General features: G+C 63.4%; 3 protein-coding genes across 5 annotated transcripts; all 3 read right to left on the reverse strand.

The window, feature by feature from the left end:
• Positions 1 to 6,563: 6,563 nt before the first annotated feature.
• On the reverse strand, positions 6,564 to 8,477 carry LIF (LIF interleukin 6 family cytokine). The gene is made up of 3 exons (XM_058851187.1): positions 8,275 to 8,477; positions 7,863 to 8,041; positions 6,564 to 7,722 (listed from the first exon to the last, which is right to left on the reverse strand). Exons 1-3 carry the CDS (start codon positions 8,336 to 8,338, stop codon positions 7,285 to 7,287), a joined length of 681 nt encoding a protein of 226 aa, XP_058707170.1. The 5' UTR covers positions 8,339 to 8,477; the 3' UTR covers positions 6,564 to 7,284.
• A 5,125-nt stretch (positions 8,478 to 13,602) lies between these two features.
• LOC131585255 (uncharacterized) lies at positions 13,603 to 17,205 on the reverse strand. 3 transcript variants are annotated; one of them, XM_058851179.1, is made up of 3 exons: positions 15,983 to 17,205; positions 15,136 to 15,272; positions 13,603 to 15,023 (listed from the first exon to the last, which is right to left on the reverse strand). In XM_058851179.1, exons 1-3 carry the CDS (start codon positions 16,017 to 16,019, stop codon positions 14,559 to 14,561), a joined length of 639 nt encoding a protein of 212 aa, XP_058707162.1. In that variant the 5' UTR covers positions 16,020 to 17,205; the 3' UTR covers positions 13,603 to 14,558. The 3 variants fall into 3 exon arrangements, with proteins under 3 accessions (XP_058707162.1, XP_058707161.1, XP_058707160.1); XM_058851178.1 differs by having other exon boundaries at positions 13,603 to 14,699; positions 14,808 to 15,023; positions 15,136 to 17,205; XM_058851177.1 differs by having other exon boundaries at positions 15,136 to 17,205.
• Positions 17,206 to 18,911: 1,706 nt separating this feature from the next.
• On the reverse strand, positions 18,912 to 24,448 carry CASTOR1 (cytosolic arginine sensor for mTORC1 subunit 1). The gene is made up of 9 exons (XM_058851181.1): positions 24,204 to 24,448; positions 23,994 to 24,064; positions 21,597 to 21,790; positions 21,393 to 21,525; positions 20,707 to 20,830; positions 20,029 to 20,142; positions 19,859 to 19,941; positions 19,644 to 19,738; positions 18,912 to 19,564 (listed from the first exon to the last, which is right to left on the reverse strand). The coding sequence occupies exons 1-9, from the start codon at positions 24,425 to 24,427 to the stop codon at positions 19,499 to 19,501; spliced, it is 1,104 nt and encodes a 367-aa protein (XP_058707164.1). The 5' UTR covers positions 24,428 to 24,448; the 3' UTR covers positions 18,912 to 19,498.
• Between the last annotated feature and the right edge of the window lie 1,057 nt (positions 24,449 to 25,505).

Raw genomic sequence — 25,505 nt, forward strand, 5'->3', positions numbered from 1 at the left:
ATCAGTTTAGTCTTTAATTTCCTTTGTTTCAGAATATCTGACAGCGCAATTAAGAAGGCCCGAAGGGAAGCGTGTGTGTGCTCGGTCATCAGACCTGCGGTTACCGTCTGTCTGGAAGCGGCGCTGGAGCGGGGCTCGGGAACAGCTGCCAGGCTTCCAGGCTTGTTTTCATTTTCTAAGAGGTTAACTGAGAGCCCGACGCGAAGAGACACCCGTACACACCCAGAAACCCCGCCACACACACGGAGCCACACGCACCCGTACGGAAACACACACATAAACACAGATGTGGGCCGGCACGGGGACATGTAAACACAGCCCTGTGCGGAACCAGCCCCGGCAACGCGGGATGGGACCTGTCTCATCCCGGCTTTTCACAGGTCCTGGTGTGGCAGGACGGGGCTGCGGCGCGGGGAGCGAGGTTGAACCCTGCACCTCCAATCCATGAAGTGCGGCTTGTCCTGCCCCGGCTCCGGCACGGCAGAGCAGGGCAGGGCAGGGCAGGGCAGCTCCCTCCCGCTGCTCGGCCGAGACCTTCTGGGGGAAGAGCCCGGTCACAGTAGCTGTGAAGAGGCACAGCTGGGGCTTGTTTCCTCCCAGGCTTGGCTGCAAGGCGAGCATGCGAGGATGTGGATGCGCCTGGGGTCGGGGCTGCGGAGCTCTCCCCGCTGGCACCGGGAGCCGGGCTGGGCCCCTCTGCCCAGGAGTGCTGCAGTGGGCAAAGGAAACTTTAATCTTAATTACAGCAGGGTTGGGAAAGGAGAGCCTTTCACTTTGTCCCTAGGGAATGGTAAACCCTGAGGGGCTGCAGCTGCTGGTGTCCTGGAGACTGGGGGCACTGGGGTGATGGGGCCCGTGACGCTGCGGTGATGGGGACTGGTGCTGGAGGCTGCTGGGATGACTTGGACCAGTGTATCGGGGTGATGGGGGCCAGTGGTGTCAGGATAATGGTGACCAGTGATGGGATCAAAGGCGTCAGGGTGACCTGTGAGGCCAGGGTGATGAGCACCTCAGAGAGCCAGGGCTGCCCCACAGCAGGCTGACACACAGCAGCACCAAGGTGGGGCATTTGCCAGCGCAATTTGGCAACACCAAGGTGGGGTGACAGCAGCTTCCGCATGGAAAACCCCATCCCAGAGCCTGGCAGACATCTCACCAGGGCTGCCAGGAAGAGACAGACTTTGCCCACCCATCGCTGTCCTTTCTGCCCCAACAGCAGAGCCCATATGGGAAATGCCAGGCTGGGAAATAAAAGCAAGGAGAAATCTTTCTAGGAGCAGGTTTGTGCCTCACAGCGCCCGGCTGCAGAGAAGGAGAATCTCCGGTGGCTTTTAAGGGCTGGGCTCATGCTGCTGCCGTGGGGCCTCGTTTGCAGCTTGCTCCTCTCCCACTCCTGTCTTCACAAGACGTGTAGGAACTTCCTATCTCTGGAGCCTCGGGCCCTTAGTCAAATTTGGTTGGCAGCCACAGGCGCGCACACGCTCGCCCGGCGGGATTGCACGCACACCTTGTTTTCTTAGGAAACAAGAGGGGAGCGTGACCCAGGCCGGGTAGCGCTTCATTCTGCTGTAATAAATTAAAGTGTCAACTGTTCTGGCCCTAAAACCTGTCCCAGATGCAGTGAAAGCCAGGGGGGAAGTTTGGCATCCTCGTGGTGAGCTCAGCCAGGTGAGGGAGGTGCGGCCAAGTTCGGTGGCACCCCAAGGTGCCCTTTGGGGCTCAATCCCTGCCTTGCTGGGGGCATGGGCTGGGGGTCCTCAGCAGAGGGGTCCTGCTGGTGTTGGGTGAAGCCCTGAGCAGTGAAATGAAGGGAGGGGCATCCCCAGTTTTAATTGGGAGTGTTCCCCTCTTCCCTGTGGTGCCACTGGGCTGGAAGTGCTGCTGTTCCCTGGGGTTGGAAAATGTGGGGACAGCAAAGAGCAGGGACAGACCCATCAGTCTCAGTCAGGGCTTTTGTCCATCTCCCCTTAATATTGAGAGTAACCTCTGCTTTTTCTCTGTTTGTCCAGGAATCTCCACTCCTTTTGCTGACTCCCTGAATTAGTCTAAGTGGGAAAAGGGGCAGCAGGGGCTCATCTTCCCCCAGAGCTGCACTGATGTGCAGCCAAAGGTGACACAACCCACTGTGCCCCACAGAGCAGCAGGAGGGGCACAGGGGACACACTGCAAGAGGTGTGTGTCCTCTCAGCAGCGCTGGCTCCAGGGACCCTGGGGACCTGCCACAGCTCCTGCTTGGTGCCAGGGCTGGTCCTTCCTCACCATCCCTGCCATCCTGGCGGGTCTCTCCCAGTGTTTGCTCTTCTAGGAGCCTTCTTGGGATTTGTTTCCAAACACTTTTCTTCCCATCTCTTCACCCTTGCCTCACCCCAAAGTGCTTTCCCTTTCCTTAGGTGAGATATTTTCCTTGAGCCCTGATTTTCCCCTCGGGGCCAGGAATTATGTCGGTTCGGGCCATCTGAAATGCTTTGTTAAGCAGATGTGTCTCAAACAGCTTCAACCTCACATGTCCTGCTGAATTTTGGGCTTTGGGCTCAGTCTTCAAAGCAGATTCCACATCCCGTGAGACCCGAGCAGAGCCGGGTGGAAGAGCCGGGATGTTCACTCCCTTTTGGGCACTGATGGTGCTCTGCATGCCGCAGGCTCCCAGGGCACTGAGCACTTTATCGAGGTTCCTCCACCAGTGCCAAGCGCAGCCGGGGCTGCGGAAGTGCCCCGGTCTGTGTTGGAGGGCGATAGCGGTGCCGAGATAAGTCCGCTGTCAGATCCCCGGGGCTGGCCCCGCCCGGCGCTCCGAGACAGCCCAAAGCGTCCCCTCCTCGGGGGAGAAGGGTCCCTAAACCCCGTGCGGGGGTTCCCCAGCCAGCCCCAAGCTGGGGTGCAGCAAGGAGAGGCCTCTCCAGCAGTTCCACAGGGCTGGAGTTGACCCCGCTCCAAGCTCGCTCACCATGAGACTGAACACTTGCTGAGCAAAGCTGCCGACAAGGGTCTCGGGGGACCACTGGGGATGTGTCATCCCGCTCCCGAGCCAGCCCCGAGCTCCAGCGGTGTCACACAGAGAGTGGCTCTGCCGGGGGGTCCGGATCCCGGCCCCTGCCCTCCCCCTGCCTCTTGCGGGCCGGTGCCAGGTCCCCTGCTGGGCACGGGGGCGGCTCTCGGAGCCGGGTCCTGCGACAGAGGTTGTGTTCGTCTCGCCTCCAGCCCATTGTCTTGTTTATTTGTCACGGTTGGTCCCCAATTAGGAGTTTGGGCCGTTTGGGACAAGGGCTGTTTCTTCCCATGTGAACGTGCGGTTCCCGCTCCGCCGGGCTGTGATGTGGCCGGCGACCCGCAGGAGCATCTGCTATTGCAGCAACCGTGCCCGAATGCGTTTCAGATGGGCTCGGCTCTGCTCTCCGTGCTCGGGCCGGCGGCCAGCCCGGGATGGAGCCTCCAGCCGGCCCTCGGGATGCGATGTTCCCGTCCTCGGGGACCCTGCTTGGGGACCTGCTGGGGAGGTCGTCACCAGCCAAACGCGTCTGGCCGGTGCCGAGCCTTGGGGACACCCCTGGATGGGAAAGGGGCTCTGCCGTGGGCACCAAGGGGTCCGGCCCCAGCCTGGGTGCACACGGGGGAAGGCTGGACGCTGCACGAGGGATCTCTCAGGGAACGACCCGACCGGGGCTCTGCCGGTGAGGTCGGCCCCGCTTGGGATGCTCCCTCCGGCTCCGTGCCAGGGATGCAGCGCGGGTCACCCCGCGGAGGGGACGCGCAGCCGGCGGTGCCCCAGCCCCGCACCTGCCCCCGCGGACGGCAAGTCCCGTCTGGCCGGTGGCCCCGGGGCAGCGCAGGGCCCGTCCGGCCGGGTTCGCTCGGCGTCAGGCAGCACATGATCCGCGCCGCGGGGCCAAGGACTGAGGTCAGTCAGTCACACCCAGGCAGCGGCACTGACTTCACCGCGGGCAGGAGCAGCTCCTCACGTATCCCGCTCCCCGAAGGCAGCGCTGACCCGTCGCTCGGGGCCCGTGGTCAGGCCGCTCCGTTATCGGGGCGCGGGCATCGCTCCCATCGCAGCGGATAGCTCCCCGGAGCCCCGCCCGCCTCTCGTCCCGGCCAACATAGTTTCTCTGGTCCTGGGGCCGAAGGGGAGTCACTGACAGGGTCCTGCCGGTGCCGCTGGGGAAGCCGCAGAGCCGGTTCCTTCGCGGTGCTCCCGGTCCGGTTCGCGGGGCTGGCCCGCTTCCCCGGGGCGCCGGCTGGGTGGGATCAGCCGCTGGCTGAGGTAATCGAAAGCCCTTTCCATCCCTCCCGAGTGTGGGATGAGCAGAGCGGCGCGTCCTGCATCGCTGGGGCGATGGCACGAGCAGGGGGCCGCCGACACCGGCTCCAAAACCTCAGGGGAAGGTAGAGGAAGGGATCTGGAGAATTTGCTTGTCCACGCGTTTCCAGGGAAGGAAGAGTTAATCCCCCGCCTGCTGCTAATGAGCCTTAACTGGGAATGACCCGACACAGGGGAGAAGTGAACCCATTGTCCTCGCCTGTGTTTGACTGTCTTCCAGGGAGACTCATGAAACGCAGAGCCGGGGCGTGAGTTCCCGATTTATGTCAGGAGGCAGTGATTTATTCTATTTATTTATTTTTGCCATCTGGTTGAGGAGGGATGTTGAACGCAAGCGTGAGAAATCCAGATGTGCACAGCTCCTCGCTCCCGCTCAGGACATCATCCCCAGCCCAGCTCCCGGCCCCGCCGAGCCCGACCCGGCCCCCGGGCCCCGACACCCCTCCGGCTGCCCGGGGCGGGTTGGTGGCACCCCATGGCACCTGTCACATCCCTGGTGGGGATGAACTGCGGGTACTGACACAAGGAAAGGCTGAGTTTGGATGTCCAGCCCTGGGTCTCCCAGCATAGGAAATGTTGGCTGTATAATGCCGTGGTAACAACAGCCATGGGGACACCTGTGTGTCCCCGCTGCAGGGTCACGGTGCCATGGTGACAAGTGCTGCAGGACCTGGCTCTGGGCAATGATGCCCTGCCCTACTTCTGTGTTTTTTGGGGGGTTGTGTTGCTTTGAGTGCATTGTATCCCACAGTGCAGGCAGGAAACAGGCCCCACAAAAGGGTGGCAACCCCAAAATGGGCATCCTCCAGGGTGGGGACACAGAGAACACCCAGAGTCCCTTCCCTGGTGGCAGGCTGGATTCATATCATGCATGAGGACACACCATGGCATCCAGGGGTGTCCCTGGGTGCCTCGGCTGTGGGATGGAGGAGCCTGTTCTGTTTTGGCATTCGCTCCTTCCATGAAGGAACAGCAAGGCCAGGCTGCAAAGGGGCACCGCTGGCCCTGCTGTCACCACTGGTGCAGCACGAGGCTGCCACTGGCACCAGGCAGTGCCGGTCTGGGGTCAAACCCATGCCATGAAACCTCCCATAGCAGCCATGAGACACAACTGGGCAGCACGACCCTGCAGGGCAGAGGAAGAGGGGCTTAGGGGGCAACTTCTGAATTTCTGCGATGATCTTTAGGTCGGGGCTCCTCTGAGACACGAGAGATGATCACACAGGATCTTAGCTCATCCGCTTGCTGTCTCATGCCTGGGAGGTTTGGCCAGTGGCCCAAGGGCTCCGGAGGAGGAGGAAAATTTCATCATCCTGCTCTAACGTCTCCTGTATAATCAGCCTCTTGTTAACCGATAGAGCCCCATGCGAGGCGCTCGCCGAGGACCGGGGCACTGATGCAGCCTTAGGTGGTCTTGGCCCCGGCAGAGCTCTGCTGAGCCTCTCCCAGCCCAGCCTGGGAAGTGGCTGGGATTTTATCTGCCTGTGCCCTGCACCTCGCACATGCTCACTCGGCTCTCTCAGCCTCTTCCCAGCCTTTCTCTGCTTCCCCAGGAACTTCCAGGGTTGCCAGAGTGGGGGTCCCCACACCACGGTGCTCCACACACTGGGATGCTCCCCTCACCGTGGTGGTGCCCATTCCAGGACAATCCCTGCACCACGATGGTCCCCACATCGTCATCCCAGCACTTCTGAGAGGCTGGTGAGCATCAATTTAAACATCCCACCCCCCTGGAAAAATATATTTCCAATCAGCCATCCCATAGCAGGTGGGAAGGGAGGAAGTAACAAGGTGACAGGGGACCGTGACCCACAGCGGTGCCTTGAGGGGTTTTGGAGCAGCCCCGAGGGTGTTTTTGGGGAGCAGAGGTGTCTGAGGGTGAGCACAAAAGGGACCCAACGAATAGCAGCCAAATACAGTCTGTTTCTATTGGTTTATTTTAAAAAAGTAGGGCAAGAAGTATAAAAAAATAAATATTTAAATAGAATTCCAGGAATATATTACCACAAATCTTATTAATAATTATTAATTATTATTAACAATAAAATTATTAAAAGTCAGCTCTCAGTGCACGCTGGGCTTTCCATGGAGGCAATAAATAACCATCAAAGCCCGCTCTGGTGCCAGGAGCGAGCCAGCGCCACCTGCCACCGGCCTGGGGCCCGTCCCTGTGTCCCCACATCCCTGTGTCCCCATATCCCTCACTCATATGTCCCCGTGTCCCCTTGTCCCTGTGTCCCTGTGTCCCATGTCCCCATGTCCCCATGCCAGGGCTGTGTTCAGCCGTGCAAAGCCCAGCTCTTGGCCGTCAGTACATTCAGAGCTCTTCCAATGGGAAAAGCGCTTTTCCGAAGGAGAGGATGTTCCGTGCCCCGCCGTGCCTGCGCGGGGGGATGATCCGCAGTGGGGTGAGTGTCCCACACGGGTGGCCTTGTCCCAGACGGTGGGACCCAGCCCCAGCCAGCACAGCCACCGGTACCCTCAGCTTGGCTCCTTGCAGCCTTAAAATGTGCAGGGGGAGCGTGTCCCCGTGTCCCCGTGTCCCCGTGTCCCTGCCAGCCACTGCATCCCAATGTCCTTCCTCACAGTCCTTTTTCCAGGGAAGTGACAGCTTTCAGACAGCGCTGAAGGACACCTGTCCTGTTGCTCTCCGTGATGACACCGTCCATGGGGGACAGAGTCCGGCCCTGCTGCCAGCTCCCCGAGCTCCCCGCACGCCACGGGAACACGAGGATGGCTGAGGCACATCCTGGGACCAGCCCGTGCCCTGGCGTCTCCTCGGGGATGCGCTGCCCCGTCCTGCTGGATGCTGGCTCTGCTCCTCCCGGGACACTCCGGGCTCAACCTTCACCCCCTCAAGGGGCAATAAATTACCGGAGGACGGACGGGGCCAGCGCAGGGTCCGGGTAATAAATAGGAAAGCGGGAATCCGGGAGGCAGCAGAGAGGCAGCGTAGGCGGGCCGGGCGCTCATGAGGGGCTGAGATGAGGTAGGAGGACACGTGCTGCCTGGCCGATCACCTGCACATACTTCCTGAGCACCTGGCAGCCCTGCTGCTTCTTCTTGAAGGCGCTCTTGCCCTTGGAGCTGTCCCCGTACCTGACGTCCACCTGGAAGATGTTGTAGTTCTTGCAGAGGAGGCAGGTGAGGTTGGAGATGAGGCCTCGGGTGGTCTTGGTGGTGTTGTGGAGCCGCTCGAGGAGCTCTTTGGCCATGGGGTTGAGCTCCTCCTGGTCTCGTGTGATGTTTCCCAGCGAGGCGTTGAGGAAGGCGAAGAGCTTGTACATGGCCACCATCACCTCCTTCCTCTCGCTCGTCCGGTTGACGCGGAAGGCGGGGAAGAAGATGCCGGCGGGGTTGCAGAGTTTGTCACTCTCGCTGCTGAACGGTTCTCCCTGGCACTTCAGCTGGGAGGAGAGGGGAGCATCACCACGTGTCCCCTGTGTCCCCCCCGCCACCGTCCCCGCGGCGCCCCCAACCCTCCCCCTTCGTGCGCTTGTGGCTCAAACCCCCCCGTGAGCCGTGGCCATCCCCAAGCTCCACTCACGTAGAGGCTGAAGAGCTCCTGGGCGGTGGCGTTGAGCACGGCCACCTGCCTGCGGGTCTGCTCCTGCACGTTGGAGCGGCACAAGCCGTGGCTGGGGCAGCCGGAGCCGCTCAGCAGCAGCGCCCGGCCGGCCACGGGCCGCCGCTGCAGCAGGAGCAGGGCCACGAAGGGCACGACACCTGTGTGGGGAGAGAGGCGGTGTCACGGCGGGGACAGGAGCAGGAGGTGGCCCGCGGGGACCGCGCTGCCGCTGATGCAGAGAATCACCGAGGGTGACCCCAGCTGCAGGCACCCGAAGGGAGAGTGTCCAGCTGGAGCGGGGACTCGTCCCGCTTGGGTGTGTGTCCAGCGCAGCTGGAATCCCCGGACCCCCCAATCTGCAGCAGCTCCCGTCCCGCTGTGTCCCCCTCACCTGCCCCCCGGCCGGCGCTCCCCCGCTTCCCTTCCCGGCGGGGGGCCCCGCAGCATTCCCACATTTCGCAACCGGCCCGGTGGCGACCTGGCGGGTTTAATCAAACGTGCAAGACGCTTTTTCCTCCGTTATCCTGGTCCGGGCGCTTCGGGAGCAAGGCCCCACCCCGGCCCGGCTGACTCAGCGGGGCTCCCGCAAGGAAACCTGCTCTTGGCGTGCCCTCCCTCCCTCCCGCCCCCGGCCCCACCGCCTGCCTCAGTTTCCCCGTCCGAGGAGTGGGCGCAGCGCCGAGGAGCCCTGGGGAGAGACGATGCAGCTGCCAGAGACTCCAGCCAGGAAATCCCTGGACGCGGAACAAGGGGACCCTTGAGCCTCCGGCAGCTGGGTCGCCCCGGCGTCCCCTCCTGGGACCGGGGCGCTGCAACCCCAAATCCTCTGGGACTCCCCCAAACCGGGATCCATCCCTGCTCGGGGAGGCCAGACCGCCTCTGCAGCCCTGGAATGCTCTGGGCATCCTCGGGGAGGGTGGCCCGGCTGTCCCCGCTGCTGGGTGACCTGGATGCCACCACCAGGGCCCTGTCAGGGTGGGGGTCCCGTGCCCACCGCGGGGCTGTCGCCAGGCGAAGTCCCCGGGTCGGACGAGCGCCGAAGCCGCCCGCACTTGTCAGCGCCTCGGACGTGCCGCCGGTGCCGGGTAATCCAAGCCTCGATTTATTTACCCTGCCCAGGTGGGAAAGGACTTACCTGGGCGTGTTCCGATCCCTGACCCGCCGCTCCCCTCCCGCACGGGACGGGGGAACCCTGCCTTCCCCGGGGCCCCGGCTGTTCCCACGGGACGCAGACCCCCTGAGCCCTCCGAGCCCCTCTCGCTGTGTCCCCCCGGCCGCTGCTCCTGCCCCTTTCACAGCTGGCCAGGGAGAGGCTCGGCACCGACGTGTGCCAGGGGCTGGGCGGGTGGGGGGTCCCGAGTGGGTGCTGCCCCCGTGGGACCCCCCAGAACGGCTTCTGGGGTGGGGGCTGCTCCCTCCAACCCCCCTCCTGCACTTGGCCGCCTCCCCATCCTCCCAGCGCTCCCGACACGGCAGCGGCTCGCGGCATCGGGAGACCCAGAAGGAGGAAAAGCAGGAGGGGGGGAAAAAAAGTGTTTAAAAGTACAAAAAAGAAAAAAAAAAATCCCCCCCTCCTTGAGATATTTTTTTTCCCTTGGAAGCATTTCCAGTTATATAAGTGTCCAGATGTTGGCTGCACCGCGCCAGCGCCGCGCTCCGCTCCCGCTGCCAATTCCCAGAGATGCTCATCCCGGGGGGGACCCAGCGCGGCGGGAGCCTCGTCCCGGCTCCAGCGGCGGCATCCAAGCGGGACCCGCCTGCACCCGAGCATCACCGGCAAAAGGAGGCGAGGGGGAGGAAAAAAGGGGGAGGGGGAGAAGGGGAAATAGTATCCCCAAAGTAGATTTTTTTTTTTTTTTTACCTGCCGGCACGAACTTCATTGTGAGCCGCGTCCCGGGAGCGACTTAATAGGGATTGGTGTTGGCAGAGGAAGTTTTCAGAAATTCATGTTCATACTGGGGGACTTCTCGGGGTTTATATACCGGTCCGGCAGCCAGCCTGTGTTGTAAGAAGAGGGGAGGAGGAGAGGGGGGGTGGGGGAGAATCACCCGCTATCGTTACTTCTATTGAAACTGGAAATCAGGAAGTCGGAGGGTTTGGAAATCATGAATGATTCTTAGAAATAAACTTCTGAAAAAAGTTGATGTCACACGGAATTTTGTGTCGCCTTTTGTTTCACGCGCGGGCTCGGGGAAGTGGGTGGGCTGGGAAGGATGAATTGAAGCCCCCCCAAGGGAGGCGCACGTGGGGTTCGGGGGTGTCGAGGCGCGGTGGCGAACGCGCGGTGCTGTGACTCAGGAGCCGCAAGCACTTTCACCCCCGGGTCCCCCTCCCCGGCCCGGGGCTTCCCCGCTGGCTGCCGGAGCAGGCAATAAAATGAAGGAGGTTAAAAAGTCTGGTTTGGGGTTTTTTTGGGGTTTTGGAGGGATGGAAGGCGCGGGGAAGCGGTGGTGGGGGTGCCGCGCTCCTCGGTCACGGTGGGATGGCAGCGGTGTCCCCCAGCCCGGCGCTGGCTCATCCCTTTGGGCAAAAGTACTATCAGTAAAGGGTGGGTTTTCTGCAGGAAAAAGGACAAACCCACCCAGGGGGAGAGGCCGGACCGGCCCCCCCAGGGTTAACCCTTCCCTCGGCGGAGCTGTCCCCTGCCCGGAGCGGGCAGAGGGCGCTGGGTCAGCGTCTCGTGGGGATCCCATGGGACCAGGACACTGCGGAGCTGCTGGCTGCACGATTTGGGTGAAAAACAGGTTAAATGGATTTTTTTTTCGTCCTTCTCTGTATTTTTTTTTTTTTTCTCTCACCGGGGTCGAACTGAAACTTTAATCAGGTTTAGCAAGTTTGTGCCCCGGCAGGTGAACCGGCGGTGACAGTCCAGGAACGATGACGCAAGAGCCACCACGACCCCGGCTGTCCTCCCTTGGCAAGGGGGACACGGCGAGGGGGGGACACCAAGACCCCCCTGTGCTGGCGGGGTTGGGCCGTAGCTGCTGCTTGCCTCGGTTTCCCCACGCAAGGACCAGCCTGGTTTGATGCCCAGTTTAGCCCAGTCTGGTCTTAGTGGGACATCAGGGATGAACTGGGGACTGTGGAGGGCGGGGACGATGAGCTCCATCTCCCGCCCCGCAGCCTCATCCCAGTCTTTTTGGGATATGGGGAGCGGCACATCACATATTGATGGGCATCTGATGACCTGACGCGCTTAATTAGCTGAGGAATTTATAGCGTTTAATTATTAGCGTAGGGAACGTCCTGGAGGCGTTGTGTGCAGGGCTTGACATGGATTTGCCTTTTTCCTGGATTTCCCAGGAGCAACTGAGTCCAGGCTGGAGCTGAGCTGGGCTTTGGTGTCCCCGGAGGGGTGTGGGACCCCTGGTCATGGTGGGATCATTAAGGTGGCACCGGTGTCCCCACCTGCAGCTCAGCCCTTCGGGCAAAAGTGTCAGGATTAAAGGATGGGTTTTGTCTAGGAAGAAATACAAACCCGCGGATCTCTGCAGGGGGGGATGCTCGGCTGGGAAAACCCGAATTCCTGGTCCAGACAGGCGGGATAGGGAGATGGCAGAATGGGAGATAGGAGGTGTCAGGATGGGACATGATGCCCAGGAATATCCCCTTCCCCATTCCCGCACGGATTCCTGCCGATGCCCTGTGAACGGGCAGCAAGAACGGGGATGCAGGAGCGTGAGGAGACCGTGACAGGAGCGGGGGGGTCCCAGCGTGTCCCAGGGGGGAGCGGGAAGAGGGGACGGGGGGAGCCAGTCCCCCCTTGTCAGAAGAGACTGAGGGTTGGGGACCTGTGGGGTTTGGGGGAGGTTGGTCAGCTGTCCCCTCTTTCCCCCCTTGTCCCCTCTGCCCCCCCGTCCCATCTGTCCCCCCTGTCCCCATCCCCATCGCCGACCTCCCCAGGGACACGAGGACAAGCCCAGGGTGTTCCCTGGCCACCAGTGCCACGCTGCTGCTCTGTGCCCCTCCGAGCGGTCCCGTCTGAGCATCCCCGCCCGTAACTGCCCTCAGCTCCGCCGCAGACACCGCACCCTGTCCCTGTCCCCTTCCCTGTCCCCAGGATTCCTCTCTGCCGCATCCCTGCCCCTGCTGCTCCCTCTTCCCTGTCCCTATACTGCCCCCTCCTCATCCCTGTCCCCATCCCTGTCCCGATCCCTGTCCCGATCCCTGTCCCCATCCCTGTCCCATCCCTGTCCCCGTGCTGCCCCCTGCTGCCCCAGCCCAGAATTGGCCTCTCCCCATCCCAAAGTTGCCGCCGCTGCCCCATCCCAACTCAGAACTGACCCGTCCCCATCCCTGTTCCGGAGCTGCCTCCTGCCCCTTCCCCACCCCAGACCTCCCCTCTCCCCAGCCAGCATCTGTCCCTTCCTGCCCTTCCCCATCCCATCATTGTCCCCCCCACTGCCCCAGCCCCTCCAGAACTGCCCCAGCCCCTCCAGAACTGCCCCAGCCCCTCCAGAACTGCCCCACCCCATAACTGCCCCCACACCCCATCCTTCTCCCCCTCTGGCTCCCCTCCAGGTCCCCATCCCGCGGTGTCCCCGTGCAGGGGGGACACTCAGATTCCAGGGTCACCAAAAGCCCCGGGTGTCCCCCAGGTGTGGGGACGAGGCTCTGGTGGGACCGGGGGGCCCTCCCGGGGGGCTGAGCAAGGGCTGAGCGAGGCGGGAGCTCCTGTCCCGGGGAAACCCAGAGCTGAATAACGGAGGGCACCGAATTCCCCTTTGACTCACGATGGGGCCCTGCCGGGGCTGCCTCAGCCCTGTCCCTGTGCCCCACCGGTGCCACCAACCGGTGTCACCCACAGGTGTCACCCACAGGTGTCACCCACAGGCTTTTCCCACGAGTGGGCACTGGGGTCCTCCTGGGGACACCAAAGAAGCCACCATGCCTTCAGTGACACTCAGCTGGTGTCACCCCACCTTTGGGGTCCCCCAGCCCTCCCCACGGTCCCGGGGGGTCACGTACCTGCACCGTCCCCTCTGCAGCCCTGTCCAGAGCCGGGTGGGCAGCTCGGTGGTGGCACAGTCACGGTCACTGTCACGGTCACCCACAGCACCCCAAGCTGGCCCGGGCTTCTTCATGGTGACATTGTCCCACCTGAGCGTCCCCAGATGGCCGCGGTGGCCGTCCTGGTGGCGAAGCTGCCGGGACTGACTCAGGCGGTGCCGGCGGCTCCGCACACGGCACCCGCGGGGAACAAGTGACTCCACGGGGACACATGACCAGGTCTTAGGATTTTTGACTCAGAGGGACTGGTGGCAGTGGGTGGCCCGGTCCCCACGGTGGCCCTGGACAGACTGCAGGACGCTGCACTCAGCGTGGCTGTGACGTGTGGCACAGGGTGTGCCACACCTGATGGTGTGACACTCCTGATGGTGCCAGGCCCTGGCGTGGCACACCACAGCCTGTCATGTCACATGCCCTGTGCCACCCTGTGCCACCCTGTCCCACCCTGTCCCACCCTGTGCCGTGTGCCACGTTCTGTGCCATGCCACAGGCCACATCCCAGCATGTGCCATGCCGTGTGTCACACCGTGTGCCACATCCCGTGTGTCCTGGAAAGGACATCAGGCACAACCTGGCCACCAGAAAACAGCTTCTCCCTGCCCACAGCCACCAGGACAGACACAGGGACAAAGGGACACAGGGACACGATGTCTCAGTGGCCCATGGGCCAAAGTCAGCATTTTATTTCCTTTTGCCATTGTACAAAAATAAAGAAATGCCACATGGGTGAGGGCACTGCCCTTCTATGTGTACCAAAAATACCAATATACATAAATAAATCCTTGTGATGTTCATAGTTTAACACCATACAAAAATATAATAAAAATAGATATTTATATATTAGAAATGTCCTTAAATACTTCTGCAAGCTGCAGGAGTTAAATTAACCCTAACAATCAATAAATACAGTAAACACACAAATATTAATGTATAAATTAGGGGGAAGGCAGTGGGGGCTGTCACACACTGTCACAGTGCTGGGCTGTGGTGACACGGCCTGGGAGGCTCAGGGGGGACACGGAGGGGACAGGGATGCTGGGAGGATGGGAACAGCCAGTGCGCTCCCGGAGGACACTGAGAGCACAGAGACACCGAGCAGGGATGAGGACAGGGATGTGCAAAGGGACACTGAGCTTGGGGACACCGAGCACAGAGGGACACAGGACACGCCAGCTGCTCTCTGGGAGCGGAGCTGGCACAGGGCAGGCAGGGGTGACAGCACCGGTGACAGTCGCCGGTGGCAGCAGCGCTCTCCGTGGGCCCGGTGGGGGTGCTGGGCCAGCAGCTCTTAGTCAGGCTGTGTCACCCGACCCATTGAATCACTGGAAAATCCGGCAGGGCTCGGGGACAGGGAACAGCCGCGCACCCGGGGGACACCCGGCTCCACTGGGGCTACCTGGATCCAATGAAAGTGGGGCAGGATGTGCGAGAGCCAAGCAGGGCTGTCCTGCAGCCGAGTGCTGGCACGGGGAGCGCAGGCTCGGTACCGTGAGGAGGCTCCGTGGTGCTCCCCGGCCATCCTGGCATCTCCATCCTGGGAACGGGGCTGGGATCGCGTCACACGGGATGGAGATGGTGGAGATGATGGAGATGATGGAGATGGTGGAGATGATGATGGAGATGATGGAGATGCAGACAGGAACTCCAGTGCCGGCGGGGCTGCCCTAGGGGTGTGCAGGCAGCCCCGAGCCCCTGCGCGATCTCCCCTTCTCCCGGCGCGTCCGGCGGCTCTCGGCGTCCAGCTCGGCGCTGCGCTCGGCCATGAAGCGGGCGTAGCTCCAGAGGATCTGGCAGCCCTGCAGCTTCTGTCGGAAGATGCTGAGGGATGCCGCGGGGCTGGGGAGGGGCCGGCGGCCGGGCCGGGGGCTGGAGGCCGGGAAGAGCCCCGCCAGGTTGTTGAGGAGCGCTCGCACCTTTCGGTGGGTCCTGCTCAAGCGGCGAAGGATTTCGGCCTCGGGGTGGTAGAGGTTGCGCTGGTGCCGGATGATGTCCTGCAGCGCCTGGTCCATGTGGATCATGGGCCTCCGCAGCCTCCGCAGCCCCCAGGGCCCCTTGGCCGGCCTCTGCAGCCACTCGGGGGTGTTGCTGGTGCGGCAGATATTGTGGATGGCCAGGTGCTGCTCCTTCTCCTGCCCAGACATTGGAGAGGAAGATCAGGGATGTGGAAGCAGCACGGGGACCGCCCCCCACTGCCTGTGGAGGGGACGGGCGTGACCCCTCGGCCCGGGGAAGGGAACTCACGTAGAAGGTGAAGAGCTCCCGCGCATCCTCGGCCATGAGCCTCACCAGCGCCTGGGTCTGCTGCACGGTGGGGGCCAGCGGGGACCTGCCCCCCTGGCCCGGCACTGCCCAGAGGATGAGGAGCCCTTTGGCGACAGCTGGGGAGGAAGAGGAGGGAGTCAGGGGCATGGCTGGGTGCAGGGACAGCCTCTCTCGCAACCCTACCCCCGCGCCAGGAATGCTGCCTGCACCCCAGCCCTGTCCCCGCTCCAGGGATGACCCAGCCCCGCGACAAAAAGCTGCTGGGCACCCGGTGGGGAGGAGGATGATGATGCTGGGGATGCTCTGGAGCAGCCAGGATGTGCAGACCAACCACAGCAGCTGCTCCAGCAGCTCCACCTGCCAGCGCGGGCCACCGCAAAAGAGGGGACAGCAGCGACACTCCTGATCCAGTCCCGCTGTCCAGCTCTGGCCAGTCACTGTCCCAGTCCCGCTGTCACTTTGGGTATGGCACTGAGCTCGCACACAGCCTCTGTCCCTTTGGGCAAGCTGACCCCTGACCTTCTGCCCCTGGTCCCCAAAGTGTCCCCTCCTGCCTGCCCCTCCCAGCGTCCCCTCTCTCCCAGGCTGCCCACCCCCAGTGCTCCCCGTGTGCCACAGCGGGGAACGTCCCTGTCCCCGGCAGCCCCCGAGGGAGGCGACACTGCTGTGGCACAGCCTCGGTGCCATCTGCCACCGCTCCGCTGACTCAGCCGCCATGGGGGCCCCGCGGCCGCGCTCCCTCCGCGGCTCCCGGGACACCGGAGCGGCCGGGGCAGCGCGAGGGGACACGGGGACACGGGGACACGGGGACACGGGACACACGTACCTGCCAGCACACCCCAGGGCCGCCGGTCGCACCGCATGGCCGGGGCAGGGTGTCCGCCCGGGGCTGCCGGGCGCGCAAGCCACTTCCTTAAGTGCTCGGCGATGGGGAAGCTCGGCTTTTAAAGCGCACCCGAGTCACCCCCACCTCCGAAGGAGGCACCCGGACCCAACGGAAGGCAGCGAGAAGTGAAGGCATGGCCCGGGGCCCAATGAGCAGGGTGAGAGCAGCGGCGGGAGGAAATGGGGCCGGCAGGACGATGGGGATGTTCTTCGAGTCAGTTCCTCGAGGGAGTCCGGGTGGGTCCAGCCTGCGAGGCTGCGGTCCCACGGCTCATCCCGGAGCTGGCAGGACCCCCCCAGTCCTGGCTTCTTGGGAAAGAGACTTTTTGATTCACACTGATGTCACCGCTCAGCAGCCAACAGGTTGAACTGAAACCAGCGCCGGCTGCCCCGAAACCCCAATGCAAAAGAGGGCAGTGGCGGCTGGCAGCGGGGACAGGGATGTCACCCACGTGTCACCACGGGGTGTTTCGAGTCCCAAATCCAGCTGTGGAAGGCAAAAATCTACCCTGGCAAGGAGGGAGGTGGAGGTGCGGGAAGTGCAGAGCATCCCAGCACGGCCTGATGCTCTGAGGGATGCTCCGTCCTCCTGCTCACACCCACCCGCACCTCCGGGTGACGAATTTGGGTGCTGAACCAAGTGGGGGACACCAGGCTTAGCCTCTGTGCCCGGCAGCACCCACGGGAACACCGAGGGCAGCGGGTGGTGCCCAAGGCAGCGCTGCCCTGGGAGAGCCCTGGGGCTCGGCACGGCCCCACCGGCACCGCCCTGAGGCTGGCACAGCCCCGGCACCGGCAGCAGCACCCAGGGCACCCCCGCTGTCCCCCCGGGCTCCCCTTCCTGCCGGGAGGAGCCCGGCACCCACGGGGGTTTCCCATTCCTTAGAGATGGATGTCTCCGTTCCGGGGGGTGTCGCAATCCCGTTGATTTTGGTGACCCTCGCTGAATTTACGCATTTGGAGAGTTCGGCGCAGCGGGACAGATTAGAAATTAACAGTTCCTTCCAGGAGGAAGGATGCGGCGGTGACTCACTTTTACAAGTGCTTTATTTTCCCAAAATTTCCCTGCCCCGACCGTGCCACGACTTGCACAGTCTGCTTCCTCCCCAGCCGCCTCTGAGGACTCCTCCTCTTCCTCCTTCCCGGGGCCTCCCCGGCAGAGGTGGCGGCTGGGTTGGGTTCTATGGGGCTGGGGTGGGTTCTATGGGGCTGGGGTGGGCTCTGTGGGGCTGGGGTGGGTTCTATGGGGCTGGGGTGGGCTCTGTGGGGCTGGGGTGGGCTCTGTGGGATTGGGGTGGGCTCTGTGGGGCTGGGGTGGGCAGGGCTGTGCCCAGGGCAGTCCTGGAGATGTGGAGGAACCAGATCTTGCTCGCTCCACAGCAGTTTGTCCATCCCTCCTCAGGTTGCCCAGACAGGCTGTTCCACCCCACTGCCCCTGTGTCACCCACCCCATCCATCCATCCATCCATCCATCCATCCATCCATCCATCCATCCATCATCCATCCATCCATCCATCCATCATCCATCCATCCATCCATCCATCCATCCATCATCCATCCATCATCCATCATCCATCATCCATCCATCATCCATCATCCATCCATCATCCATCCATCCATCATCCATCATCCATCCATCCATCATCCATCATCCATCCATCCATCCATCCATCATCCATCCATCCATCATCCATCCATCATCCATCCATCATCCATCCATCCATCCATCATCCATCATTCATCCATCATCCATCCATCCATCCATCATCCATCATCCATCCATCATCCATCATCCATCATCCATCCATCATCCATCATCCATCATCCATCCATCATCCATCCATCCATCCATCCATCCATCATCCATCATCCATCATCCATCCATCATCCATCATCCATCCATCCATCCATCATCCATCCATCATCCATCCATCCATCATCCATCCATCATCCATCCATCCATCCATCAACCCATCCATCCATCCATCCATCCATCATCCATCATTCATCCATCATCCATCCATCATCCATCCATCATCCATCCATCAATCCATCCATCCATGCCCTGCCCTGAGGGTGATCAGGGTCCCCACCCTCAGCTCTCCCCTGCCCTCAGGACACCGCGCTGGTGCCACCCGGGGATGGCAGCAGGTGGCCACGACTGTGCAATACCCAACAGGGACAAAAATAGCGCCGGTGACCGCATGGGGCAGTGGCAATTTCTTCATCAGCGGGAGCGCGTCACCAGCGTCCCATGACTCGGAGAAGGGACCGAGACAGGAAGGAGAGTGCCCGGAGAGCCGCAGGAAGCTGCTGGCTGCAAGAGCGTGGGGCTGACGTGGGCAAGCCGTGCCAGCGGCGGGGCACTGTCCTTCTCGGAACGTGGGAGAGCAGGGGATGGATTTTGGGGACAGGATGGGAGCAGAGGTTCCCAGCACGCTCCTGCTGGGTCTGGCTGAGGACCAGGACCCCCTGGGGGCCCCCACTGGCTGCAGCACCCCCGGGAAGGCACAGCCCCCACCCCGTGTACCCCACTTTACCGTGCTGCCAGCAAAGGAACAGGATGTGGGGACACAGTGGCAGTGTGACAGGGACATCCCCAAGCCTGGGGTCAAGCTCCTGCCTCAGTTCCTCCCCAGTCTGGCCCAGTGTGGGTCAGGGGGAGGACATAAATGTGGGCTTGGGTTTCCCCAGGGCTGTGATTTACTGTGGGCTGAAGCTTTAGCCCATTTTTTCACTCAAAATACCGAGCAGAGAAAGTGGCCATGTCACAGTCACCTCACAGTGGGACTCTATCCCCCTGTCCCATCCCAGCCCTTGCCACCAACACAGGGACCAGCTCTGGGCAACCTCCCTGGGCTGCACAGAAATAAAAATAATAATAATTTTATTGACTTATCAAAAACTGTGAAAATACAACTTGTGAGGGGCTGGGTGTCACCATCACCCCTCCATGACAGGTGACAGCCAGTGCTGGTGCTGAACCAGAGCCCTTGGAGATTTTTGGGGTGCCAGGGGTAACCCCAGCTCCAGGAATGCTCTCCCCTCCATGGGGCTGGTCCAGGGGTGTCCCTGAGCCTCGTGGCCACCCCTCCCTTCCGAAGGGGACACATCCCATCAACCCCAGGCTGTCCCCTATAGCACCATGGTGGCACATCACTGCTCTTTGTCCCCCCACCCTGTGTCCCCTCCACCTGGACACACCCACCCTGCCACCCACCCTGCACAGGCCAGGCGAGAGGGACAGGATGGCACACAGGGACTGACCCCGCTCCTGTGGGCCAGTGCCCACTGCCACAAGGCCACCATGTCCCCAAAGCCACCCCATCCCCAGCACAGCGGGAGTGATGCTGTGCTCTGTTCTGTGCTGGGGGATCATTCAAATGAAAACTGAATGAACAGGGGTGGGGAGGAGGAGACACCACGCTGGGACAGTCAGCGTGGGGACAGCCGGCCGCTATCGGCCACTCTCCTGCCGCTGCTGCAGCAGCTGGATGACCTCGGCAATGCCCTCCTCGGGGACCTGCGGGGACAGAGGGGGTGTCAGCCTCAGGGGACACCCCGGGGCTGGCAGGGGTCCCTGGGGAGGGGCAGGGGCTCACCAAGGCGTGATCAAAGTTGAAGGTGCTGATGTAATAGGCCGAGATGTCGGCGGCCGCCAGCGGCTCCGCGATCTGCGCCACGATGCCACACTCGTCTGGGGGCACAGGGGGTCTCAGGTCACTGCCATGGGGACATCCGGGGACAGTAGTGCCCCAGAGCACCCCCTGGGTGGCAGTGGCACAAGAGGGGACACGGCCACCACGGCCACACTCACCGAAGCCGAGGGGCTGTCCCCCAATCCGCACCATCCGCCACAGCTCCCCCGTCGAGCTGGTCAGCAGGAGGTCACTGGGGAAGCTGAGGGGGATGAAACCAAGTGTCACCCCCTCCCTGAGCCCCCAGACCCAGGGACAGAGGGACAGACAGCCCCGGGATGGCACCTACCGCTTCTGGGTTTCAGCATCCATCACGATGGAGATGTAGCCCTCGATGAGGGAGAAGGAGAAGAAGGTGATGGAGTCGAGGTCCTGGCTGCTGGTGGCTGCATCCCACGGGGGGCTGTCGAGGGGGAGGGGACACAAGCAGGGGTCACAACCCCCAAAATAGGGAGGAGAAGGGCTTGGTGGTGGCACTGGGTGTCTGAGCATCATGCTGGGGTGCTGCAGGGTGGGAGGAGAGGGGACAGGAGCAGGTGGTCCCCACAGGGAGTGCAGCTCACAGGTGACACCAGGTTTTGGGGCATTCTCAAAAGGTCACGGTCACTCTGGAGCAGGAGCATGTCACCAGAAGGGACCCCATCCCAGGGGACACGGGAGGACCCAACCAGGAGCATTCCCCTCCCCCAGCACCATCCCCACTGCCTTTTCCAAAGCCATCCCCTCCTGCTTTGCAGTCTCTTCCCTGGAACTCGGTACAATGCTGGCTTTGTCCCTTGTGTCACCTCGGGGCTCCCACCCCTCACAGTGCAGCTCCCGGGAAGGCAAAACCGGTTTGGAAAACCCATCCGGAGCCTGAAAACCCACTGGGACCAACGGCTGGGACCAATGGCTGGGACCAATGGCTGGGACCAATGTCACCGCAGGTCAGGTGGCACCAGGCAAGGGGCCACCCCCATGGACTCACCTGTGGGAGTAGAAGAGGACATCGATGAGCATGGTGGCGATGGCGGGCAGCGTGTCGGGGGCCACCGTCAGGACACAGAAGCGGGTCTGGGGGCTCTGCACCGGGTGCAGCGTGGGGCTGGCGGCTGCCAGGGGAACGGCCGCGCGTCAGGCCTGGGGACAGCTCGGGGACAGTCACGCAGTGCCACCCCGTGGCCACCGCGCCCACAGCCCGGAGCCTCTCGGGGAGCAGAGGGCTGGCCCGCCGGTCCCAAAGGATGTGGGTGCCACCGGTGGGAGCTGCAGAATCTCGGCAGGGACTGGGTGGCCCTGGGTGGCATCTCCAGTGGGAACTGGAGCATCCTGGGGGGTCCCCCAAAGACACAACTACCGCTGGTGGGAGCAGGAGCACCTTGGCAGGGACTTGGGTGGTCCTGGGGACAGGGTGACCATGGGGGTCCCCCAGGATGCACCCATGGGAGTAGCATCTTGGCAGGGACCGGATGGCTCTGGGACAGTGTGGCCTGGGGACAGGGTGGCCTTGGAGATCCCCCAGAGATGTGGGTTTCACTGGTGGGAACTGGATCATGTCGGTGGGGACTGGGTGGCCCTGGAGGTCCCTCAGGGATATGGGCACCACCAGCTGGAGCTGGAGCATCTGGGTGGGAATGGGTGGCCCCAGGGGACACAGAGCACAGTGTCACTCACGTGGCTTGGGCTTGAGGAAGCCATTGCTCACGTCATCGCAGGTGACAGGGACACACTCGCCACTCTCCTCCCTGTAGATGTCGAACTCCCCGGCCAGCGTGTGGATCACCACGGGCAGGTCCCGCTCCCGCACCTGCTCCAGGGCGTGGGATCAGGGCCTGCAGTGCCACCCCTCCCGCAGGGCACACAGGGACCGTCACTCACCAGGATGAAGTCGGTCTGGTACGTGGAGAGCATCAGCACCGAGACGTGGTGCTCGGCCAGCGGCGCGATGACGGAGCGCGCGATCTTGGTGACACCGGTGGCCTGGCAGCCGGGGGCCTCCCGCCCGTTGGAGACGACGCTGAGCACCAGCCACGTGGAATCTGCCACCTGCATGAACTCGGAGGGCGGCAGCTCTGCAAGGGACAAGGGACACTGAGGCAGGCGGCTCCACAGGGCTCGGCACAGAGGCGGTGCCAGCTCGGGCACTGCGTGTCACGCTGTCCCCCGGATGATGAGAGGACCCAAGGCAGGATCAGTGGCAGGTGTGGGGACACTGGTTTGGGGGTGCAGATGAGCCCCACCCACAGGGGGAAGGAGCCAGACGGGGCTCAGCTGCTCCACAATGGGATTTGACCATAGGGATTGAGGGGGGCCAAGGCCACAGCTCCCCCAAACCCCGAGATGTGTCTCTCCTCCCTGTGCCAGCACCCCAGGCTGGGTACATGGAGATGTTGGCACTGCACCCCAAAAACATCACCACCAGGGCCCTGGGGCTGCCCAGCTCGTCCTCTGCCCCTCAGGAGCCCCCAGCCCAGCTTCCACCACCAGAGATGCACACGGGGCACTGGAGGAGACAAGGGGAGGGTCCTCCTTCTGTCCTGGGGGTCCCAGCACCTGGTGCCAGCCCGGTGGAGAGAGCCCAGGCTGGCAGAGGGCCACAGCTGCCTCCCAAAAATCTGCTGGTGTTGGCAGGGTGGGCACATGCCAGCTGCTCCTGCCTCCCACCCCCCTCGTTGCCACCCTCCTGCCCAGGAGAGGGGCTGGCACCACTCAGCCAGGCTGTCCCCTCCTCTCTGGGCTCCCTTTCCCAGCGAGGGACGGGCCAGGGCACCCAAGGAGTCTCCAATCCACTCGTCCCATCCAGGAAAGGTGGGAGCAGCTCCACGGGAGATCACACAAGCCCCGGCCCTTCGGTGGGCACCGAGTGCCCAAGCCCCGCTGAGACCCCGAACTCATCACACCAGTGGTGGAGGCGGAGGTCGCACGGGGGAGGGTCCCCACCCAGGGAGGGGGACCCCAGCAGGGGACAGGCTCTGTACCCCTCTCCCAAACCCGGCCCGGGGCAGGGCGGGAGCGGGGCCGGATCCAGGGCCTCGGCGGGTGTTCCCAGCGCCGGTTCCTGTGCAGGAAGCGCCAGAACAGCCTCGGCTCGGGCCCAGGGCCCAGTGCTGGGAACAGGGAGGCGGGACAGGGACTCGGGGACATGGGGACCTGTCCCAGAGCTCCGTGTTTAATTGCTTTTCAACACCACCCTGGGCGAGGCTGAATGCAAGGGGACCCATCTGTCCCCGTGTCACCCAGCCCAAGGTTTAACCCTGATCCCCAGGGGAAGAGGGGGTGCAGCTCTCCTCGGCTGGGGGTCCCCCTCCAGCCCGGCAGCGGGGGGACAGCGGCAGCCCCAGCCAAGGGGGGCTCACAGGGCACTGCGGGGCCGCGGGCTCGCAGCACCATTGTTCAGCACTTCCCGCCCTCCCCTCGGGATTGAGGAATATTTGTCCGAAGGCCCCGAAATAAAACAATACATGGGGAACAGCTCTGGCTCCGGGAGAGCCCGGACGCGGTCCCGTCCCACAGCAAAAGGAGGTGAGCCTGCGACCTGGCCCCGAGTGCCCGTGGCCGGAGCACTGACCCTCGTTCCTTGGGTCACGGCCAAGGATCCGCTGCGCCCGGTTCCTGCGGGCTCGGCAGGAAGGTTTGGGCGTGGGAAGCCGGGCCGGGATCCGGACCCTCCGGCTCAGCCCGCTGGGCCGGTACCCCCGGCAGGACCGGTGCTGAGGGTGATGCACGGCACACGCCGGGGCATCAGCGGTGGGGACGTCACCAAATGACACATCCCCGGGAGAGAGACTGGCTTGGAAGGGATCAAACCTCCCCAGGACACCCCAAAACCTGGACCCCGCTGCCGGACAGGGCTCACCCCTGCCAGCCCTGCTGGCCCTGTGCTTTGCCCTGCTCTGCCAAAGCTCCAGCTGGCGCTCACCGGGCAGAGGGACGGGATGAAATTAGACACGGGAATGATGACAGGAGGGCTGCCAGAGCCTGGAGCGCTGCCCGCAGCCATCCCGGGAGGTCCCTGCGCCCTGCTTCGGGCTGGCACCGGGCTCTCCGCAGCTCTGCCCGGGATGAGCGAGGGCAGCCACGCCGGGAGAGCCTCTGCCGGGCAAGCCGGTACATCCCCGGCGCAGGCGCCGAGGGGACGGGATGGGCACGTTCCGAGGGAGCCGAGCACAAGCCGGGACTCGCTCCCTGCGGCCCAGGCGTGGAGCCGGGCTGGGGACGCGCACAGCTCCTGCCTGCGGTGCCAGCCCGCCCTGCCAGGAGGCCACCGCTCGGTACCTTTGAAGCCCTCCTCGTCCAGCATGACCGTGTAGTCCTCGGGGGTCTCCGTCAGACTGAAGAACTTGCATCTGAAGGAGAAGAAATCGGTGCTGCTGATCCCAAAACCGCCGCCGTTTCCCGGGGCCGGGAGTCGGGGAAAGGAGAAGGAGGAGGAGGAGGAGGAGGAGGAGGAGGAGGAGGAGGGTGGTGGGGGAAAAAGGCCGGTACCGGCAGCGCTGGGGCAGGAAGAGCAGCTTGAGCAGCGGGTGGGTGTAGAGCCAGAGCCCGCGGCGGGCCAGGCTCAGCACCCGCACCCGGTGCTCCAGGATGTGCAGGTCCATGGCGGCCGCGCCGCCCCAGGACCCGCCGCCGCCGCCGCTATAAGGCCGGACACGGGACCGCCCCGGGACCGGCCCAGGACCGCCCCGCATCGCCCCGGGACCGCCCCGCATCGCGGCGGAACCGCTCCGGAACCGCCCCGCGTGTCTTCGTCAACGCCCTGTCACCGCCCTCATCGCCCAGGGACCGACCCGGGAACGCCCCGCATCTCGCTGGGACCGCCCTGTGAGCGCCCGCCTGGCCCCGGGACCGCTCCGCATCGCTTCGGGCCCCGAGCCGGCACCGTCCCGGGACAACCCCGGCACCGTCCCGGGACAACCCCGGCACCGCCCCGGGACAACCCCGGCACCGTCCCGGGACAACCCCGGCACCGCCCCGGGACAACCCCGGCACCGTCCCGGGACAACCCCGGCACCGCGGAAAAGTCAACGACCCGGGCCCGGCGCTCCGGGAGCAGCCTCAGGTCCGAGCCCCGGGATGCCCGCACTGGAGCCCCGGGGTAGCCGCACCGGAGCCTCGGAACCAGCCCCAGTACAGAGCTCCATGGGGCCCAAAGCAGCCCAGATTCAGCGCCCCGTGGTGCCTGGAGCAGCTCCAGCTCAGAGTCCCGGGTTACCCCCGAACTGCAGCCCTGGGGGTGCCCAGCCAAGGGTGACCCTCTGGGAGCCACTGCCAACCCCACCCTACCCCAGCACCCAACCGGGTCCCACACGCTCAGCCCTAACACCAGGCCTGGAAAGGGGATTCACCAAATGAGGGCCAGTGCCAGGAAAAGGGGGTTTCTGGAGGGAGGAATGGAGGTTTGGGAAGAATTCAGGAGGCAGGAGAGAAATGGCCTGGGCATCATTTTGGGATGGAAAGCTGAGCTCTGGGGTGTCATGGGATTAATTAAGGGTCCCCTGGCTCTGTTCAGCCACAAGAGCTGTGACAGTGGGAGAGGGGGAAAGGCCTGGCTGCTGGGATGGGAGTGCACCCCTTGGCACCCACCAGGGCCTGGCAGCCACCACTGTCACAAGCTGGGGCAGGTCTCAGCCTCCTCCCATTCCACTTCAAACGGGCAGCCCCAAGGCTGAGTGAGACAGTGGGGCTGGGCCACCCTCTGTGGTGACAGAGCAGTGACAGAGCAGTGACAGCAGCATGGCCCATCCCAGGACACTGCCCAGCACCTGCCCCCCAGGACAAGGGCAGCCA

This window comes from Poecile atricapillus, chromosome 16 (assembly GCF_030490865.1).
Source record: "Poecile atricapillus isolate bPoeAtr1 chromosome 16, bPoeAtr1.hap1, whole genome shotgun sequence".
In the NCBI taxonomy this organism is placed as follows: Eukaryota; Metazoa; Chordata; class Aves; order Passeriformes; family Paridae; genus Poecile; species Poecile atricapillus.

Coding starts and splice junctions, on each gene's coding strand:
- LIF (XM_058851187.1), bottom strand. CDS start 8,338: ATGTGGGAATGCTGCGGGGCCCCCCGCCGGGAAGGGAAGCGGGGGAGC. Junction 8,042..8,274: donor GAGCGCCGGCCGGGGGGCAG/GTGAGGGGGACA, acceptor CTCCCCACACAG/GTGTCGTGCCCTTCGTGGCC. Junction 7,723..7,862: donor AGGAGCTCTTCAGCCTCTAC/GTGAGTGGAGCT, acceptor CTCTCCTCCCAG/CTGAAGTGCCAGGGAGAACC.
- LOC131585255 (XM_058851177.1), bottom strand. CDS start 15,873: ATGGCGGCTGAGTCAGCGGAGCGGTGGCAGATGGCACCGAGGCTGTGC. Junction 15,024..15,135: donor GGGAGCTCTTCACCTTCTAC/GTGAGTTCCCTT, acceptor ATGTCTGGGCAG/GAGAAGGAGCAGCACCTGGC.
- CASTOR1 (XM_058851181.1), bottom strand. CDS start 24,427: ATGCGGGGCGGTCCCGGGGCGATGCGGGGCGGTCCTGGGCCGGTCCCG. Junction 21,526..21,596: donor ACCAGACCGACTTCATCCTG/GTGAGTGACGGT, acceptor GCCCTGGAGCAG/GTGCGGGAGCGGGACCTGCC. Junction 19,565..19,643: donor TCAACTTTGATCACGCCTTG/GTGAGCCCCTGC, acceptor CTGTCCCCGCAG/GTCCCCGAGGAGGGCATTGC.